Source organism: Martes martes (genome assembly GCF_963455335.1).
Source record: "Martes martes genome assembly, chromosome: 3".
Classification (NCBI taxonomy): Eukaryota; Metazoa; Chordata; class Mammalia; order Carnivora; family Mustelidae; genus Martes; species Martes martes.
The window spans coordinates 123,083,302-123,105,368 of NC_137890.1; the positions used below are offsets into that span (position 1 = coordinate 123,083,302).

At 37.6% G+C, this 22,067-nt stretch overlaps 2 protein-coding genes across 3 annotated transcripts; one reads left to right on the plus strand and one right to left on the minus strand.

Moving 5' to 3' along the window:
- Positions 1–72: 72 nt before the first annotated feature.
- FKBP7 (FKBP prolyl isomerase 7) lies at positions 73–12,114 on the plus strand. 2 transcript variants are annotated; one of them, XR_013966597.1, is made up of 6 exons: positions 73–377; positions 1,610–2,156; positions 3,419–3,570; positions 6,872–6,986; positions 8,246–8,379; positions 11,780–12,114. XR_013966597.1 is itself a non-coding variant. In XM_080799643.1 (5 exons), the coding sequence occupies exons 2-5, from the start codon at positions 1,948–1,950 to the stop codon at positions 11,939–11,941; spliced, it is 657 nt and encodes a 218-aa protein (XP_080655769.1). In that variant the 5' UTR covers positions 73–377; positions 1,610–1,947; the 3' UTR covers positions 11,942–12,113. The 2 variants fall into 2 exon arrangements, 1 of the variants encoding a protein (XP_080655769.1); XM_080799643.1 differs by lacking the exon at positions 6,872–6,986 and having other exon boundaries at positions 11,780–12,113.
- A 2,775-nt stretch (positions 12,115–14,889) lies between these two features.
- On the minus strand, positions 14,890–21,257 carry PJVK (pejvakin; the record flags this gene model as incomplete). The annotated part of the gene is made up of 6 exons (XM_080799364.1): positions 14,890–15,182; positions 15,399–15,497; positions 17,300–17,417; positions 18,445–18,586; positions 19,346–19,541; positions 21,047–21,257. The coding sequence occupies 6 exons, from the start codon at positions 21,255–21,257 to the stop codon at positions 14,890–14,892; spliced, it is 1,059 nt and encodes a 352-aa protein (XP_080655490.1).
- Positions 21,258–22,067: the final 810 nt, after the last annotated feature.

Genomic DNA, 22,067 nt, shown 5'->3' on the forward strand with positions numbered 1-22,067 from the left:
TTGACCCCGACGTCGCTTTCACTTCCTGGATGAAAGGGGCCGGCTCGTCCCGGGAAACCCCTCCCCGGCGGCGGGGCTGGAGGAGCGGGTGCGGCCTGGCTGCCGGGTCGCGGCGCTGGAGGGTGCGGGAGGAGGCTGACCGCCGCGGCGCACCCTTAATCTCCCAATCTGGCCGCCTGACTCCTTCTCATTCTCCCTCAGGCCCTCGGCCGGCGGTCCGGGGACTCCCCACACTTCTCCCCCCGCCCCGGGGAGGCATGGACCCACCACGCCGTGGGGCTAAAGCCTCCGAGCCCGGGCGGGCGGACTCGGACCCCGTGGCGCTCTCGGCCCCCAATAGCCCCGACTAACTGCCCCCGCACACGTCCTGGTGCGCGGTAGGTTTTCCTATCGCCGAGACTCACGTCCTTCCGGTGGTTGTTTAAAGAACGTAAAAGACTACCCATTTCTGTTTCCCTCGTACCCTCCCCAAATTCAGAGAGCCCAAGAAATTATCTCCTAGAAGATATCCCTCAGGGTGCCGCTATGAGCCCTCCGGCAAGGAACCGTGAGGGGCCCCAAGAACAGTCACCACGCTAATTAACCTTAGATAGCCACGACTTCATTTAGAATATAAAACACGGAACCAAACTTCGGAATTTATTTTTTTCTAGAAATAAAGACTTTCCCCTAGCTTTTGTGATTTTAAGAAATCCTGTTTGGAAATGATTATCTTACATAATGACAATAATTCAGATTTATGAAATGCTGCAGGCTTTAAGCCAGGCAGGCTCGGTGCTGCGGTTTCGCTTAGCAGGGCCGAGGTACACGAGGTAGAACGAACTCCCTCTTTCCAGAGCCTAATCCAGGCCTGCGCTGAAGCTTTTCTGGTTTGGGTAAATAGTCTTTGGGTATTCACTTGGAAATCAGGTGAATTGGTGAACGGGTACAGAGATGGGCAGATGGTGGTGTAAAAAAAGTAGACTATAGTTACAAGTTAATGATAGAATCCAAGTGGTGGCTAGAAGGCCGCGGTGATGGGGCAATAAAATTCAGGTTTTCTGTATGTTTGAAAGTTTCTCATACTAAAATGTTGGGTCGGGTAAAGGCTGGTTTTATGTCAAACTTGGTGAAATCCCTACTGTGCATTAGCTGTGAGATTGAAAAGGCCAAATACTCGAATAACTCCATTTCCTCATCTGTGCACAGTGGATGGTTACCAACCTCGCGGAGCTGGTAAGAGAAGGGACACCGTCAGGTTTTTTCCCCCAACTCCCATGGGCCCTCAAATCGAGGGCGGCCCCGAGGCCGCCAGCAGCAGGTCCCCAAATCGCCGGAGTTGGCTGGTGGGAAACGCCTTTAAACGGTGGAGGAGCAGCAGCACCTCTGTTTACTCCCGACCAGGTGGCCGTCAGATGGTGCGTGGCTTAGCCTGGGACCTCTTAATGCGTGACTCCACCCCGTGAAGGTGCTTTCAAGGACACACCAGAAGCAGAATGCCTCCCCAGATGCCCGCCAGTGCCCTGTGGGTCTGAGGAGAAACCTTGTACGCCCAGAAATGACAGCCGTATACTCTAACTACAACATCCCACTACCAGGCCGTTTAATTCTTTTGCCTGTTTCATTTTAGGAAACGAGATCATTACCAGCGAACTCCGAGGAAACCTTCTGTAAAATATGCGGATTTAACGAGAAGCGGTGCAAGTGTTCTGTACTGTCTTAACGACTAATGACAGCGACCCAAAGCCCCGGGTACCAGAGGGACTGAAACCGGGCGGACAGACGAAATTTCTTGAGGCTGAGCGCGCAGCCCGAAGGGGGCGGGGCTATAGGGCGTCCCGCCCCCAGCCCTTTGTGACGTAGAACAATGCCTGCCACGCGTCGGAACTCAGCTGCCTTGGCAGCGACTGGGCACGACTGACACGCGTGAAGGAACGCCGAGGTCATCTGAGGCCAACTTCAGGAATCATGCCGTTTCTGTTAAGATTAATCGTTTTCTTTTATGTATGGGGCATTTTTACCGCTCAGGGACAAAAGGAAGAGGAGAGCACAGAGGAAGTGAAGATCGAAGTTTTGCATCGTCCAGAAAACTGTTCTAAGACAAGCAAGAAGGGAGACCTGCTAAATGCCCATTACGACGGCTTCTTGGCTAAAGACGGTTCGAAGTTCTACTGCAGGTAGGAAATGCTGTGAACTGCTCTGGTGCCCAGTTGATGCATGAAATCTAGGCTCCCTCTAACCAGAAGCTACGTGGTTCGTTGATTGGTTCTCGTTATTTAACAGGAAGAGTTGAGCCTTTTATTCCGGGGGCGGGGGGAGGGGGGAATTCCTACTGATATGCAGTAGTTCTCTATTGCACTGTTACTTTTTAAATTATTAAAAATGGTGGCCTACAAAATTATCGGAAATACACGACATACACACGCTCCCCGGCCACTGCCACCACCCTTGGGATCCATGGAAGGGTAAGTCATGGTACTGTCTGTAAGGATGTTTTCAACATTTTCTTTTGCCATTTTTTGGAGCCTCTTTACAGAGGATTAGGTAGGGTAGGTTAAGAAGCTTCAGAAGCATGATATTTACAGACAAAGGACCACTTTCCAACTGTATCCAAAAACCACAACAACTTTCCCTGGTGTCTTCTGGGCCCTGTGTTCCCTCATCTCACCCCTCATTTCACCACTGCCTGCTCTGATTTAATTGATCTTTTTACTACTCAAAGAAAGAATGGCTTTTCTTCATCTGTGCTATAACCCTCTAAAGATAGGATTGGGGAATGTTAGTTCTTTTCATTTGGAAGAAAATAGGTAAATTTAGTAAGAAAAGATACAAATTTTAGTTATTGTTCAAATGACTTTTTTGAGGTTAAACCTGCACCATCAGTTTTTAGAACAAACTCAAAAAGGTTAAATGAGTTATTTGGACAAGCCATGCAGCTAGTTAGAGGCCAGAGACCCATTAAAAAGGTAACTACTGAATAGTTTTTACAAGATGGCAATAAAAAAGATGATGACATGACCCCTAATGATTAGCTTTGGGCAAATCATACTTCTTTCTAGCTATTTTGAAGGAAGTTTGAGCCAAACATCCTGCCAGGAGGTTCAGAATGAATATTAATTTGAGAAAAGAGAAAGGACTCCAATTTTAAATTATAACCTCATGCCCAGAAATATTTTATTTTTTAAAGATTTTTTATTTATTTGTCATAGGGGGAGATAAAGAGCACAACTGGGGGAGAAACAGGCAGAGGGAGAAGCAGGCTCCCAGCTGAGCAAGGAGTCCAATGTGGGGCTCAATCCCAGGACACTGGGATCATGACCTGAGCAAAAGGCAGACACTTAACTGACGGAGCCACCCAGGCATCCAGTCCAGGTGTATTTTAAAGTTTTATTTCATTTTCCTTAAAATCAGCTTACCTAAGTGTTGTTTTTTATTATAGCCGGACACAAAATGAAGGCCACCCCAAATGGTTTGTTCTTGGTGTTGGGCAAGTCATAAAAGGGCTAGACATTGCGATGATGGATATGTGCCCTGGAGAGAAGCGGAAAGTGATTATACCCCCTTCATTTGCATACGGAAAGGAAGGCTATGGTAAGGTGTTTTAATATTCTATCTCTAAGTTATATTTTAAAATAAAGCATAGCTTTGGGTATATATCCAAAAGAATTGAAAGCAGGGTCTCAAAGAGATATTTGTATACTCATGTTCATAACAGCACCATTCATAAATAGCCAAAAAGTGGAAGAAACCCAAGTGTCCATTGACAGATGAATGGATAAACAACATGTGTACACGTAAAATAGAGTATTATTCATCCTTAAAAAGGAAGGAAATTATTCTATATGCTATAACATGGATGAAACTTGAGTACCTTATACTAAATGAAATAAGCCAATCACAAAAAAAACTACTATATGATTTTGCTTGTATGAAGTATTTGGACTAGTCAAATTCAAAGAAGAGAGGCTGCCAAGGTGCTGGGGAGAGGCTCGAATAGGGAGAAGTAGTTTAATGGGTATAGAGTTTCAGCTCTCCAAGATGAAATAGTTCTAGAGATTGGTTGCACAGCAATGTGAATGCATTGAACTATACAGTTAAAATGGTTACAGTGATGAATTTTATGTTACATGTATTTCCCATAATTAAAAATTTTTGAATCACTAAAAAAAAACCTTGAAAAACCACAGGGGAAATAGTTATAGAATCATAGGGTCCAATAAACTAGCTGTATTTAGTCCAGTCCAGCTTGGTCCCCACTTTTCACATTTATAGAAAATTAAGACATTTGTTGGAAGATAGCTCTCTGGCCAGAGTTCTTTCCCTAGTATAATGGCAGTACTCATAAAGATCCTATATATTCTATAAGTTCTACCTTAGTCATTTTTATTGGTTTTAATACATGTTATTTTACTATTATGTAAATGTCTATATCATATACCTTAGGTATGCAGTACCAAAGTCAGGTTCATAAAACTCAGGAACTGGAACATATGATCTTAGGATAAAAGGACAGCACTAGAACATATTAAAAAGAGCATCTGAATATAAAAAGCTATCAGTCACTAATCCCCAAATTCAGGAGTAGCCTTGAAATGTGGAAGAAATGAACTGCTTCTTTCAATATCTTACTTATTTTAAAAATCCTCCTATAAGATCTAAGAACCTAGGTAAAACAGATAAATGGAGAAAATTTTGGCAACTATTATTAACCAATAATAAAAATGACCCAACCCTAGAAATAGGCAAGCAGCCCACTAACAAACAAACAGGCAAACAAACAAAAAACACCTTTAAATCTATGGGAATATTTAGTTTCATTAATAATTAAAGAAAGGCAAATTAAAACAAAGTGAGACACCGTTTTCACTCATCAGATGGTCAAAGGCATCAAAGTTGGCACAGGTATAGAGAACCAGCATTCTCATGCATTATTCCTGGGAATGTAAATCACTCTACCTTTCTAGCAATTTCTATCAAGATTTAAAAGCACATATCCTCTGACCCAGTAGTTTCATTTATAGAAATGTACACAGAGGTATATATAAAAGAATATTCATTACAGACTTTATTTGGTAGCAAAAAACTGGAAAGTACCTGAGTGTCCATCAGTAGGGAATTAGTGAAATATGATATATCTATACAATGGATTGTGGCGCAGCCAATAAAAAGAATGCCATAGAGCCAGATGTATTAATATGTTAAAAATAAAGTGGGATAGGGGCACCTGGGTGGCTCACCCGGTTAAACCTCAGCCCTCAACCCAGGTCATGATCCCAGGGTCCTGGGATCAAGCCCCGCATCATCATTGAGCTCCCTGCTCAGTGGGGAGTCTGCTTCTTCTTCTCCCTCTGCCCTTACCCGCCTTTCCTGCTCATGCTCACTCTCTCTCTCAAATAAACAAATAAAATCTTTTAAAAAATAAAATAAATAAAATAAAGTGGTATAGAATGTATTCATGCAAGGAGTATTTATTGAACATCAAAGCCAGGCCCTGTCCCAGGCATTGAGCATAAAGCCAATGTACAAAGAAGAAACAATTTCTCATCCTCAAAGATCTTACTTGTGAGGGGGAGAATTTCACATATGCATCATGCATCTACACAAATTATATGTGAAAGGATACACAGTCATCTGATGATATTAAGTGTTCCTGAGAAGGAAACCCTGAAGGTCAAGGGTTGGGAGATTTCTTCTTACTCTCTAATATTTTGTACTGTTTAAATTTTTGAAATTGACAAAATTAAAAATGAAGCTAAATAAAGAGAAGTTTTTAAAAGGGGAGAAATGGTCAGCCTGACAGAGGGATGGTTTTTACTTTGCATTCTCTATCAGATCCTTGCTCCCTCTTGCTATGTGAAGACTATAATCATTCCCTCCTCATACGATTTAGAACCCTTGCTAACTCCACCTATTTGAAATATTTAGTATGTGATTAAAGTCATTAAAGATTAGTTTTCTACGATGAGGTACTGTCATTACTCCCAAATATTTCGTTGAATAGCTCACCCTCTCTGAGGCTCTTTTGTTAACTCATTAATAGTTGTGATTCCCTCACATGTTCTTTCCAGCAAGAGCAGGGGCCCACTGCCCCAGATTGGATTGCAGGGAGGTTAGTGGCACAAGGCAGACCCAGTCAGACTGAAAACTGCTAAAGAGACAGTTCCAGGTAACTACAGCTTCATTCTCAATTCTTTTGACCAATCATTTGGTCCCATGAAAATAGCTCCTATGGAACCATAATTTGTATATCCTATTTAGAGTTGTACAGGAATCTGGGAGAGGGAGAGGGGGGAAAAATTAAGAAAAGTTAAATTGAATGCAGTCCTTGCCAAAAAATTTTGTCATAGGTTGAGACCGATTTTAGGCAAGATGATACAGGCAAAGTTTGCCTTTTCAACTCTTAAGTCTCATTTTAACCACATCCCGCATTAATAGGTGCTTATCCATCCTGTTGGGCCCCGTTTCCCTATAGCAAAAGACCACGTAGTTACCCTTTTTGTAAACTAGTTTATGCTTAGCTATGAATGATTACCCAGGCTGCCTAAGCTATTAATAAACCAGACCCTTGCTGCAGAGAGGTACAAGTTTTAACTTTGAAGAAGTTAGTTGGTATTCAATTTGAGGTGTCCCCAATAAACATAAAAATGATGAATCTCATTAGTAATACCACAAACACTTTTGTTTTACACATGAAGAAACTGTGGCCCAGCAAAAGTATGTTCTTTGGAACATACTTAATTGCTGGTTTACCTGCATCACATAGGTAGGATTAGATTATGTAAAAATTGTGATAGAGACCATACATCACTGCTTAACCAACCACTTCTTGTCAAATAAGCTCTTTTAAATAAGTTGTTATTGAGACCTAACATCAGCTATAACTTTATTTTAGGTAGTACTTGAAGAAGGCTCTCCTCTGTGCAATATCCTTGCTTCATATGACAGAGCACCCTGCATGTCTTGAAATGCATGTGACTTTTTAGCGCTTTAAATTAACAGTACACGTGGTACGTATAGATTCTTTAACTCCTACGTCTTTGATCTGCTTCTCTAAATACAAGTAATTCTACAGCAAATTCACCTTTTTCTCCTTTTTTTTGCTCTGATTTCTTTGTAAGACAAAACCTAATTGGCAATATTTTCTGTGTTTCCAGTAGAATTATTCAGAAACTTCATATGGACTTGTAATATTTTTTCTTAAGAAATTTGAATTTGTGTTTTGAGGTTGCCTTTGTTATAATTAGTTATTTCCTTGTCATAAGGAGATTGTAACTGGACAGACTAGGGATGGATTTTGTAAAAAATGATCATTGAATTAATCTCTACCTCTTTTTGCTCTAAAGTCAGGTAAGAGGTGGTTACATTGCTTAGAACTTCACTGGTCATAGGATGTATGGGTAGATTTTTCTATGTCCTGGCTTTGGAGATGACTGATCGACCTCTCCTTTTGGCTGTAACTTTCAAGCTCTTTTCTCTTTGGGTTAAATCAATACTTTAGCAAGAATTCTATTTACTTCAGAGAACAAGCAGCCATTTAAAAAACAAACCATGGGGGCATTCATTCAACAAATATTTGAGTGCCTATAGTGGATAAGACTCTGGGAGAGACTGGGCAATACTGGTGACACAAGCCAACCCCTGCCTCTTAGCACATCAGTTCTGCAGGTCATTTCTATGAAATGGTCATCTGAAATAGCCCATAGCTTGCTAAGATCATCTGTGATGTCTTGTGATGTCATAGATGAGTGAATAGGTTAACTTTATTCAAGAGGACTATTCAACTTAATACTTAATTTTTTTTATTGTGATTACAGATTTCATAAAATTGTTACTGTGTTATTCTGTCATTGCACTTATTTTTTAGTATCTATAAAGGACTGGAAAGACAAATAAATTAAAACATGTTTTATTTTTGCTTCCAAAGAACTATACAATGTCATTTTTTAAAAGATTACTGATTTACACTTTGAAATTTTTCTGCCCATGCATTTCTTCTCTGCACTAGCTCTCTTCTGTATAATGATGGGATATATTAATAAAAATTACATGACTGGTATTTATTTTAATTCAGTAAGGAAATAATGACCTACTAGGTTCTTAAAACTGATTTGGTTTAAAAACATGGAAAATTTTTTCTTAAAAGTGTTTAGTAAGCGGTTTTTATAAATGTGAAATAATATAATCATAATGTTAAAATGGCTATTCGTGAATAAGTATCTGAACCTTATCTTCATGTGAGTTAAACTGTTAAAAATTATACCTTTAGCAGAAGGCAAGATTCCACCTGACGCAACATTGATTTTTGAGATTGAACTTTATGCTGTGACCAAAGGACCACGAAGCATTGAAACATTTAAACAGATAGACACGGACAATGACAGGCAACTCTCTAAAACTGAGGTAATGCAAACAAATTCTATGTGTACAGTCTATTTTTTACTTCACAATTTAAATACATCTCTATTACATCTGTTATTTTTAAGTTCTACTGAACATGGGCTGATTACTTTGCTTTTACAGAGTCGATTACTAAAAAATCTAAGCTCCAAGAAGAAAATGTGCTTTTTTCAACATAAAACTTGTAATGAGTCATCCTGTTCAGTTGCCTTTCTCCCTGCTAGAGGTTCATTAAAATAACAAGCTCATCTCTATAGGGCATTTCCAGTTTTTAGACTGGAACAGAGCTCATTCAAGCAACACCATAGGAATTTGTAATAGTACAAATAATTTCTACCTTGCAGGAATGTGTGGATTACATGAAACGATGAAAAGAGCTATCAAGAATTTGAATTGTGTGCACTAGAAAGTTGTAAGCAGGATCCAGGAGTTCCCTAACTAGCTTCCACACTCCAGTTACTCTTTTTTTTAGATTGTATTTATTTATTTATCAAAGAGAGAGAGCACAAGTTGGGGGGGAGCTGCAGGCAGAGGGAGAAGCAGGCTCCCCACTGAGCAGGGAACCCAATGTGGGGCTCAATCCCAGGACCCTGGGATCATGACCTGAGCTGAAGGCAGATCCTTAACTGACTGAGCCATCCAGGCACCCCTCCAGTCCACCTTCTACACTTGATCTTAGCCAAAAGGCCGAGAAGCGATCCAGTCCACCTTCTATATGAATTGGGGGATTAATAAAGATGTCAGAACAATAATAGTAATTTTCTTTTGTATTTTCTCAGTACCAAGTACTACTAGAAGCACATTAGCATGTGAACTCACTTAATCTTTATGACAGTTTATGAGATATACATGCGTCATTATCTCTATGTTATGGAAGAGGAAAATGATGCCCAGGCAGGTTAAGTAACTGGCCTAAGTTCACACCACTCAAGTGGCAAAATCAGTCTGGCTCTGCTATTTGGCTCTTTCTTTTTTTTTTTTAAGATTGATTGATTTTTATTTTAGAGAGGGGAGGGGCAGAGGCAGAGAGGAACTCAAGCAGACTCTGTGCTGAGCACAGAGCTGGACACAGGCTGAGCCGAAACCAAGAGTTGACTGCTTAACCCACCATGCCACCCCGTTGCCCCCACTACCTTGCTCCTAACCAGGGCCCACATGCCTCTTTCAGGGAATTTCCAGTATGGATGTTTGAGGGCTAATGTTTGTACTACTGAAGGCCAGTGACTGGCTTAGTCCCACTGACTATACCCTTTTTGCTTAAATTGAGTAACCCATTTGTCTTCCCTTTGTTGGGAGACAGGTTAACAAGCATGACTCAACCACCTCAGTAACAAAAGGTACCTGAGTGGTTGATTTCAAGAGACAGGTGTGCTCCCTCTCCAGTCCTTCCCCCACCTTGATTCTACTTCCTCCTCTAGGATATTAGTAAGGACTTACCCCTGAAACTCCTTTGTTGCTCAGCAGCGGAAGAAGGATATGTGAATGAAAACATCCCCTGTTCCTTAAGACGGAGAACAATTACTGGGGTGGCAAATCCATCCAGCACGTACTTGGCGTTGACTCCTTATGAGTTTCAGAGTGAACGGCAGCTGATGAATTCACCAAGTACCCAAGAGCTCAGCCTGTGCCTACAAACCATTCGTTATCAGATGTACACAAAGAGGCACATTCTGCAGTATGAATACTCTTCAGTAGTTTTTATGGGATCTTTAGTTCTTTCTGGAAAATAAAAGTAGAGAAAGTCCAAAACAGTGACCTGCTTAGCAACAGTCTGTCCAGATGTCTGTCAGGTATCAGCTGTGTTATCACTAGGTTAAGAGTGACTTTCACATGCTTGAATAGTAATAGCTTTCATTGACATCTATAAACATTACTCTAATACTCACAAAATACTACCATAGAGATACTGTTTCTCCTCTTTTACAGATGACAAAATTGAGGTCCAGAGAGATTAAATTATTTGTCCCAATACCACACAGCGAGTACATGACAAAGACTAGATTTAAAACATGAACTAAAAGAAACTACCTCCTCTCATCATCAGAAAGATCAAGTCAATTCTTTAGTATAAGGTGGGAGAGAAGAGGTACACAGTATTTTTTATTAAATTATGAAGTAGAAATAGTGTGGAACTCATTGTCAGCGAAATTAAGGTTATGTTCTTACTGCTGCCTTTTTGTACATTTCCACTACACTATACTAGAAAAGTATGTCCTGAGAGTCAGTAATATTGGTTATGAAAATATATTTACTTAGAAACTTAGGAATATTTGAGGTTCTTTAAAATTCTTTTCACCTACATAGCATTGTTATGGCTCAACTAGAAGAAAAAAATGTATCTCCCTCAATAGGACTAAAGTCTCACTTGAGAACAGTTCTGTTGATCATTCTAAAATAGTCTACTCATGATGGACTGAGCTGGGATACATACTGCTAAAAACCTCTCAAAGTTCAACTTTAGCTTTAAAAATCCTCTTGCGTTTAAAATACCCAGCCTTGCTGAACAGTATCTCCATATTATTGCACATTGTATTCTTTAGTTATTATATATATTAGCACTTTCCAATGGAAATATGATTGAGTCACATATATAATTTAAAAATTTTAGTAGTCACATCTTAAAAAAGCAAAAAGAAACAGGTGAAATGAATTTTAATACTATGTTTTATCTAACAGTATATCTAAAATATTTCCCCTTCGGCATGAAATCAATGTAAAAATTATAAATATTTTTTACTGTCTTCAAAATATGTTGTGTATTTAACCCTGAGAGTAGCATACCTCTATTTGATCTAGCCACATATCAAGTGTTTAGTAGTCCCATGTGGTTAGTAGAAATGTCATATTAACGCAGAGAAAGAATACTTAATACCTGTTCTTTATTTGGTCTTATTATTATAGAGATTGCCATAGTTATATGGATTTGAAGGAGAGTTACAGAATCATAGAAAAGTTAAGAAAATTGAATTTTATTTCAAAACCTGTGGTTGAGTTTTACTGATAATTCAATATATACATTAATTTTAGAGATTGTAAAAATGCCAATTTGGTTTTTATTCACTAATAAAATTCCTTAAGAATGATTTTTCTCATTTTCCTTTCATAATGTGGACAGTATAGATTATTGGAAAACACTTGGTTTCAACAAAATTCAGTTCAAAGATTAATCTTTAAGTATGTACCACTAACCATCTGTAACCTCAGGAGAAGCTAATTTGAAGATGTTTCTTTTCAGCAAAATTGCTTCAAAGGTTAAAAGAATAAAACCTCAAACCGTTTTTTAAATTTTTATATCACTTATAAGTAGCCTTACCGTTAAGTTTCCTTATGTAAACATTTCCTTAAAGTTACAGAAAATTTATTGTGGTACTTTTTTATTAAAGACATTATTTTGGCCCTCTAGATAAATCACTACCTGCAAAGGGAATTTGAAAAAGATGATAAGCCACGTGACGAGTCATATCAGAATGCAGTTTTAGAAGATATTTTTAAGAAGAATGATCATGATGGTGATGGCTTCATTTCTTCCAAGGAATACAATGTATATCAACATGATGAACTGTAGTATATTTTTATTTCTAAATTTTCTTAGCTACTTACTGTACTTTATATATAAAACAAAGTCACTTCCCTAGAACTTGTCTTTTCTGTTTTCCTCCCACGAGAATATATTTTGATCCCATCAATACATGTAATTTTGGCATAATAAATGTGTGGTATTTTGCAAATTTAACGTTCAGGAAAAGTATATAATTGTGTTTCCTATTGCTTTACTCTGTGAGCACAAATTGCACCACCATGAAATAGACCACGTCCCACTGGGCAGTTTTCCCCCTTCAGGAGGTAGGAGGACACCTATGTCAAAATCTACAAGTTCTTCCCAGCTCTAACCTTAACAACATGTATAAATGTTAAATATCCAATTTTTAACATTTTAATTGTAAAAATGTCCCGTATATTGAAAATACTCAATAAGACCCAGGAATTAACATTTCATTTGTTTATACATTTCACAGCATTACAAGTAGAAGCATATAAAAATCACAGAACTAAACAAATATTCCTTTTGTATGCATATAAGAAAGTATTAGTTGTATACCTCTGTCCCACAGAGAGCCTTAAACACAGTTTCTGTACTTTTTGGTGCAAGCTCTGGCCATTGGTCATTATTCCAATGGGGAATGCTTAAAGACAATTGATCAGACCAAAGGCTTTGTGCCTCTTACATAGCAGACATAATAAAATCTATACTGCTCTGAGTCTGTACTCCTTCAGACATCATTATAAATGTGCTACCTCCTCTTCCTTCTTGTAGGCCTTTTGATCTATCATCCCTAACTTTTTGTATTGATCATTTTAAATTAATTCCATGGTTTTCCTTAATTTCTGGTTCCCTTTCTCTATGTAACTCTATCCTATGTCACTTCATTTTACGATGTCCTTGTTCTTGATCATGACTGAACCTTACAAACTGGTACCCCATCAAATTTTTGAAAATGTGTAGAATTTATTTTACACGTGAGGATATCAAATGAGGATACAAACGGGAATATACACTTCAGTGGCAGTTTTGCATCATGGTCAAATCATCACATCCAACTTGTTGAAAATAGGAGGTAAGACATGCTGTAGATCACACTGGTGTCAAAGAAAGTATGTGTTATTTATTGGACCATGGAAGGTTTTGCCCATTGCGTATGTAGAAAAGTATGTCAGGCATTAAATAGCTCTGCTCCAAACAAGTGAGTTCAAACCAAAGCTTTTTCCATTTTCCAGTTTCCAAACCATTGTTCAGTGTTCGTCTTTAATCTCTTTAACTACACTGCCCCAAATTCTATTATCTAAAAGTTCAGGGGTAATGCAAAACCCACCAGACTGGCAGATATCACGTATGCATAGCACAGAGTTTGATACTTCATAAAACCAACACCTTGGGTTTTGGTTTCCTTTCCTCCCAAGAGTGCTTCGTTCCTGTACCCAATTTTGTAACTCCTCCTCACTTGCTCAACTGCCAGTTCTTGTTCCTTGACTTCCCTCAGGAAAACCTGCTCCGTTGGAATGAAGTTGTTGACTCAATGTTATGTTTTGGTTTGGAAACTGCCCCTGTTCTCTCTATATAGAAAAAAGTCACTAGAGCATTTTGCAATCAGTATACTCCTATTTGCATTTGAGTCATATATTCAGCTCAAACCACCAACACAGTGGAAGAAGAAATGGAAATCATTCCATAATGAAGAAAATTTCGTAATTCTGTCCTTTCTGTCCCATTGTTTTCCAAATGCTTTTAAACTTATGTTTTTAAAAATTATATATTAAGTAAAATGGAGATTGATTCTAAAACTCTGGTCACATTTAAGTAAGTAAAATTTTAATCATCCTACATACATAATCAGGTATTTTATAGTTACACAATTGCTTTACGCTTTCACAGTGTATATCTCATAGTGAATGCTGTCACTACATTTTGAGTCTAGAATTTTCATTACTTTTGCAATTATTATAATAAGGGTATATAATAAATTAATAATTTGGATTGTTTATGTATGAAAAATTTCAGATGTCTTATAGAATGGGTGAAAAAGATTTCTCAGAACTGAATATGTTAAATATTTTAAACATTTTCAAAGGAGAAGGATAAAGGTGTCCTAGTGGTCTTAACTTTAAAATGACAGTAGTGAGTTTTTATAAGGAGAAAACCAGTGAGCCTGTGCACATTTCACAATAGCACACTGCTCTCAGTCACCCTGTGAACTGTGTCCATAAAACCCCACCCAGAGCTCAATGTGCTTTTCATTTGATACCACAATTAAACATTTAGGATTACATTAAATTATTAACACATTTTTCTCATTTTACCAGACCTAAGGCAATGGTTAAAGCATCATAAAGTCACCACTTCTAACCTCTTGTCATTCTTAAATGTTGAATTAAGTCAACTAAAGATAAAATCGATATTTAGAAAAATCACTACGTAAAGTTATCTAAAATGATAGCCGAATCCCAAATATAATTCTAAAGTAACTGGTAGATTTCAGGAAGGAACATCTATATTTTGAATTTTATATTAAACCTTTTTTTACACAAACAATATTAATCTTTATGACAATTTGTAGGCCAGATACTATTATTATCTCCATGTTTTTTTTGTTTTGTTTTGTTTTTTTTAAAGATTTTATTTATTTACTTGGCAGACAGAGATCACAAGTAGGCAGAGAGGCAGGCAGAGAGAGAGAGAGGAGAAAGCAGGCTCTCCATGGAGCAGAGAGCCCGATGTGGGGCTCGATCCCAGGACCCTGGGATCATGACTTGAGCTGAAGGCAGAGGCTTTAACCCACTGAGCCACCCAGGCGCCCCTCATCTCCATGTTTATAGAGGAAGAAAATGATGCCCAGACAGGTTAATTTCTCTTTCCTTTCCCTCTTTAATTTGCCACAATTCATCAAAGCATACCCAAATGATTTTGGAAAGGTATGTGGCACAGTTGCACCTAAAACACTACGTTCACTTTCCACTTTATTTCATCCTCTTGTGCCAAACATCAAAACAAGGAACTGCATGAAGTCTCACATACTTCTGCCCATCAACAGAGCACTGAAAGCACCCATAAACCGTCTCCCTTTTAAAGTTTCCCATCCCACAGAGTATGCAAGGTCCTTTTGGAATGTTGTGATTAAGCAAGTTAACTCGGATATGGGTCCCTTCTTTGAGAGAAATATCAGTCATACTGAGAGGTTTGTCATAGTAGTCAGAAAAAAGATCATCTAAGTAAAGCTGGGAGCGAGAAATGGCATCCATCACTCTTCTATCTGAAAGCACAAAAGCAAAGAAATGTGTTAGAAGTCACATTAGAAATATATAACCAAACCCCATTTATAAATATGTGAATCTAAACCATCTGTCATGAAATGATTTGGCTTTTAGATTTAAAATCCTCCTTAACAGACAAGGAGTACTGATTGGACAAACTCAAGTTTTAATCCAAGAGGAAAAGAGACATTTGAAATACTCTTTAACGGACATACTTCTCTCAAATAGAATATTCCTCAGTCTGTAGAGCAGTGCAAACGTTGCTGTTTCTTCCCTCTCAAATCCTCCTTTTGACACTGAAGTGACACAAAGGTCTATAAAAAAAAATTTTAGAAGATGCTATAACTTGAACAACTCAAATTTCATTGGGAGTTTTAGTTGTGGCTGATGAACGCTGGTACATGCCATTCACTATATTTTTAAAATTAAATTTTATGTATTTTTGGAAAAGTTAATATTCATATGGCACAAAATCTGGACTACAAAAGGGGGATATGGTAACAAGCCTCCAGTATACCCTAGACCCCAGCCTCAGTTTTCCACCCACAAGTAACCACTGTTAAGTTTCGAGTATACTTTCAGAAATACTCAATGTATTTTATAAGCATAAAAGAATATGTGTGTGTGTGTGTGTGTGTGTGTGTGTGTGTGTGTATGTAGGCTCATACACACATAAAAGAATATATGTGTGTGCGTGTGTGTGTGTATTAGGCTCAAAAAGTTATATACTATGTACATTTCTTGAAAATATCTCTTAAAGACAACTATCATATGATCTCCCTGATATGAGGAAGTGGGGATACAACATGGCGGGTTTGGGGGGGTAGGAAAAGAATAAATGGAACAAGATGGGATCGGGAGGGAGACAAACCATAAGAGACTCTTAATGTCACAAAACAAACTGAGGGTTACTGGGGAGAGGGGTTAGGGAGAGGGTGGTGGGGTTATGGACATTGGGGAGGGTATGTGCTATGGTGAGTGCTGTGAAGTGTGTAAACCTGGCGATTCACAGACCTGTACCCCTGGGGCTAATACATTATATGTTTATAAAAAATTTTTTTAATTAAAAAAATAAAATAAAATATCTCTTAGATATTCTTCCATGTCAGGGCCCATATCTCATTCTTCTTAATGGCTTCATAATATTCCATAGTTACGGATGCACCATTATTGAACTAGTAACTGACAACAGATCTTAAGATTATTTCCAGTCTTTCGCTATTACGAACTGAATACCCTTATACCCATATCACTTCCCATATGTGTAAGTATATCTGTAGGATAAATTCCCAAAAGTGTATGCACATTTTAAATTTCGATGCCTGTGTCAGTTCTATCAGTTTGTACTCCTAACAATCAATATAATTGTAAAAACCTATAACTGAAATGTCCCAAATAAACTGTAATTAGCATGTTTTGTCATGTTTCTGGACCTCCCATCCTCACCTCCCACAAAACCACAGAAACAGAAACAGGTCTAAAAATGTCTATGAATTACCATGGCTAGGGGGCTCCCTTGCCGGTCCTTTGCCTCTTAAAGACCCATGAAATGTCGAAGTCTAAAGTAAACTGCACTATTATATAAGGTATACAAGGTATTCTGTAGGGTAAATAAAAACAATTTTAGGGTAAGCATTTATACTGTCAAAGTTATCTTTTAGGGAGAGTTGGGGGGAAACTGGGTCCGTGAGAGGTAAAACTGAAAAGAATTTGTCTTCTGGTATCCTAGTTTGGACACCCAGACACTGACAGGCATCTTAACTACCTACCCACTCCTCTATTTGCCATCTTCAAAAACAACCTATTAGAAGATCATTTATTATCTCCTCGTGTAAGTCAAGAAAAACTTTGTCAGTGGATTGCATGTGAGCTCTTATCTATAATTGCAAGTGGGGTGGTAGGGAGTCTGCAGCGTTCCCCAAGAAGCAGAAAAGAGGGAGTGGATAAGTAGGACCAGAGGGTCTTTCCCAGCTACTTTACCCAAGCATAAGATTGACAGTGCCGAGAGTATCATTCTTCCAGAATTATATAGACAGGGTGTGTATGTGTTTGCTTCCCATTAAATTCTTCTTAAAAGTATAATCATTTCAGTGTTTCATGCAAATCATTCACTTACCAAAGGCACCATCCAAGTAAATGAAGAGTTCAAAAACACTGAAAGCTATGGTCGTGTGCGCTGGAAAAACAATAGCTTTGTCCCTTCCCTTGGGATTCTGTTCATCCATAAAATGAAACTATAGTAAATAAGTAAATAACATTATTAAGGGGCATAACACATAAGGAGAGCTTTTTGGAGAAACAAAACATTTCATACAATCTTACTATTAAGACAAAAACAAATTATCCCATTGAATTTAACTGTCTATACCAGAAGTCCAAATGGTCCAATGGGGGGTCTCACAATCTAGGGAATACCACTCACCACTTTCTCACTAACATTGGTCTTAGGGCCAATGATTAGTGCTGCCGCAGCAGTAATACTGACATAGACACCTTTTCCTTTCAACCACAAACCAACTGTTTAAGAGCTACAGTTGTTTTTAGCCTACTCTGTCAATTGTTCCAAAGCTCCTAGAGTTTTCAGCAGCTTTCCAAAGCAATCATCAATTTATTTACCAAAATAATCTCCAACAATTAAATAAATGTTTCAATTTGTGCCCCCAGAATGATCCAATGTTAAACAACTCAGTGAACAGCTAAATGTAGCCACTGAACAGAACTTTAATTTGCAAAGATTCAAAAGGTTTTTCACTGGACTCTCTTTCTAACAAATGATTTTAATAAGATGAATCGAGTCATTATTATGTGTCATTACTATGTGAATGACAAAGACAACACTACGCTGAGAATGGCGTGTTTGGCCATTCACAATATTTTAGAAAAGTTAAAATAATATAAAATCGACTTTTTAAAAATTCAATATAAAGTACTTTACTTAAAAACAAAATCAAGAATTTGACATAAACATTCAAACTTTATTCTTAAAACATCATTTAAATAGTCATAGAAGGGACTCCAGAATGCATTATTTCATAAGGATTAGTGTTTTGTTTGCATTATGTTACACATTCAGAATTGAAGTTTTCTTGGATTTTTAAAAAATTCTAAAACAAAACCATTACTGTGCAAAATCCTATATACACTTGTAGTTCTTTAATCTCAACATTTGACAAAACACACACATCTCATGAGACACTGAGTACTTTTTAAAAATTCCCATTGCACATTTTTAATAAGAGAAACCTCATGAGTGTGGTTTACCCGCATGGCTTCCCCGCGAATTCCAGCATGCACAGACAGTGAGCACTGTCGTGTGGTTCGAATGCTTTCCATGACAACACACAATACTGCCTTTCTGCTGTTCCTTGTCTGACGTATCAAGCTGTGGTCAAAATTAATTTTTCTAGAATAAAGAATAGAGATATTCACAAGAATGTCACATTCTAATTACATATAATCGAGTACATTTCTTGCTGTCATGTGTTACTCATTCATGGTCCACCTTAACTAAAAACAAATCAAGGCAGGTTTAAAACAAATCAGAAAATATGCTCCAAAGCCACTAGTAATCTGCCTCTCCTTTCTCTTTTCTTAAAACATGCTTATTATAGGAGTCTGTTGGAAGAGATTCCCTTAGTATATCTGTTGCAAGCAGATTAGTGTATTCTTTTTTTTAAGATTTGTTTTTATTTGAGAGAGAGAGAGAGAGCACAAGCAGAGGGAGGGGCAGAGGGAAAGAGAGAGAGAGAGAGAGAATCCTTAAGCAGATTCCCTACCGAGCACAGAGCCAGACACAGGGCTCAATTTTAGGACCCTGAGATCATGACCTGAGTTGAAATCAAGAGTCGGCCACTTAACTCACTGAGCTGCCCAAGTGCCACAGTGTATCCTTTTAACCTAATAACTTAGCACCTGTGTATAGGACCAAAGCAATTTTGTGGAACAATTAAAAAATCTGTTTAAACCAAGTGATTTTGGATATCTACCCTTATCTAAAGTCTGGATAAACTGCTAATTTGTAGTATTTCAAGCAAATAAAGCAAATAAATTACATTAGACAATATACATAACCTGAATGTTTTCAGCATTGTTTATAACGAAGTTTATACAATTAAAATACTTAATGGAAACACTGAAGCATATTAAGTATTCTTCTACTGACCGTGTAGTAATTTCCTTGAGTAATGTTGACACTTCCACTTCATGTTTGGTCACCACACCAAACGAAGCTTTTACTGCCACAGAATCTGACCCAGTGACGTTAATCCCAACGTCATTCACAATATGGTTGCCTCGCCTTCCATAGAGTGAAACATCTGATTCATCTTCGTAATTCAGTAACTGATAAGATGAAATACCTTTATGAAAAGGAAATCAATATTTTTAAATGTCTTGACTTCATCTAATATAGATTATTTATAGTAATGCATTAATTTACTGTTTAAGACTCCATTACATAAATGTTGAGAAAGGTGATGTTTCACACTGAGATTTAAAGTAGCAACTCATTTAAATGAAAAAAATACATGTTTATATACATTATGACCTTATTGTTAAAACACATAAACGTAGTTTTTTGAAGATTTTATTTATTTATTTGACACAGAGAGAGAGAGTGCACAAGCAGGGGGAGCAGCAGGCCAAGGCAGAGGGAGAAGCAATCTCTCCGCTGAGCAGGGAGCCTGATGTGGGGTTCTATCCCAGGACCCTGGGATCATGACATGAGCCCAAGGCAGACATTTAACCGACTAAGCCACCCAATTGCCCCAAAGCAGGTAAACATCTTAAATCATGTAAAATATCACTCCTGCTAGAGAATGAACTCTTTTTTAAAAAAATAATTTCTTTCATTTGAGTGTAGTTAACACACAATGTTACATGAGTTTCAGGTATACAACATAGTGATTTGAAAAATTTATGCATTATGCCATACTTACCACAAATGTAGCTACCATCTGTCACCATATAATACTATTAAAATATTATTCACTAAAAATTTTTTAATTAAAAAATAAAATAGCATGGGGTGCCTGGGTGGCTCAGTGGGTTGATCTTCTGCCTTCAGCTCGGGTCATGATCTCAGGGTCCTGGGAATGAGCCCCGCATCGGGCTCTCTGCTCGGCGGGGAGCCTGTTTCCCTGTCTCTCTCTGCCTGCCTCTCTGCCTACTTGTGATCTCTCTCTCTGTGTCAAATAAATAAATAAAATATTTTAAAAAAATAAAAAATAAAATAGCAATTCAATTAATTTAACAACAACAAAAAAAAAAATAGAGTACTTAAAAGAGAACTCAATTTCTTTGTTCCACCAAAAGAACTCTGTAAGCGGTAAGATCCACTGAGTGGTTGAAAGAAAAACAACTGTTTATAACTAATTTGTCAAAATGTCAATTTATTTTCTAATCTAGCCTGTAAAATACAATTCAGTTGACCAATTGCAATAACTGAGTCATAAGAAATAAATGTAAATTACTTTCATCTCATTTGACCCGTAAGATAGGTAAGACTAGTAATATCCCACTTTATAGATGAAGAAATATATTATTTTGTCATATTCTAAATCGATTCAGTTTAAACAGTCTATAAAATACTTGAAAGAAAATTACACAATAAATAATTTCACAAAATCGGTTGGAAAATTATTCAACCAATAAGATTTGATACTACACAAAAATTATTCAACCAATGAGATTTGATACTACACAAATTCAGATATTATTAATCTTAATCTTAATACTGCTATCATAAGAAAGTTACTTTTATCAATGTGCAAATATTACGAATATTAGTATATACAACTAATGTTTAGAATGTCAAAAATACAGCTGAATGAGTAATCACTCCCAAACAGATATTTAAACTTACCAGCTGAAATTTCTCTGTCTCCTAGGAGAATATCTTTCAGGGTAAAAGGTGTTGAGGTAAATTTATACCTAGGAAAGAGAAAGCATCGCTTCTTTTTTACCACCAGACTTAGAGGTTGGTATTTGTCAGCCTCACTGAGGCTTGGAACAGGAACTAATCTCCCTCCATCTCCAACTTGCTTGACGAAGCTCTTGGTAGCCGCAGCAAACATATTATTATGGTATCAAAACGTCCTCAACTGCAACCTCCGATAACAATCCATACTTTCAAAGAAAGCCAGGCACATACCTCAGACTTGCTTGATTTTAAATATAATTGAACACATTAAAAATACAAAACATGGTTTCACCAAGTAGCTTACCAGTGTACAATTCACAACACTGCCTCTCTTGGTGTGCTCAGGTAATGAATTATAGATCAACGGTGTTAAATGATATACTGTGAGCAAGTCAGTTGGAATTGCAGTCGATAAGCTTACGCAGAAAACAACTAATTTTAAAACACTACCAGTGTCCTTAATGAGGGTTGCTGTTGATGGTAGTATGCCAGTTTTGAGGAAACTTATAGCTCTATGGGAACAAGGCAATTTAGGCACTAACATCAGCCCTGGATACCATCTACAGTGGACCTAGTCCAAAGGGAATTCCTTCACAACAACATCATGCCAATTGTGGCAACATTAAAGTGCTATTTTGAATCCTTATAGTATACAGTTCATTCATTTCCCTTCTTATATGCTACAAACCAAGTGATTAATATAAAATATAAATTCACAGAATATAGAGAAGCAACTGCACACCAATTTTCATGAAATAACATAAAAGGCATATTACATATATAAATGCAGAAATAACTATGTAATACTAACATGTATAAATAACTATAAACTGTGACTTAGGGGTTTCTTACACTGTAGCTGGCACATAGACAACTCTTTGAAATAGTGCTGCATTTATTTTGTTTCATCATTATTACCTCAGTTACTCAACCTTTAGAGAGAGCTATATCAAGTTTGGCCTTG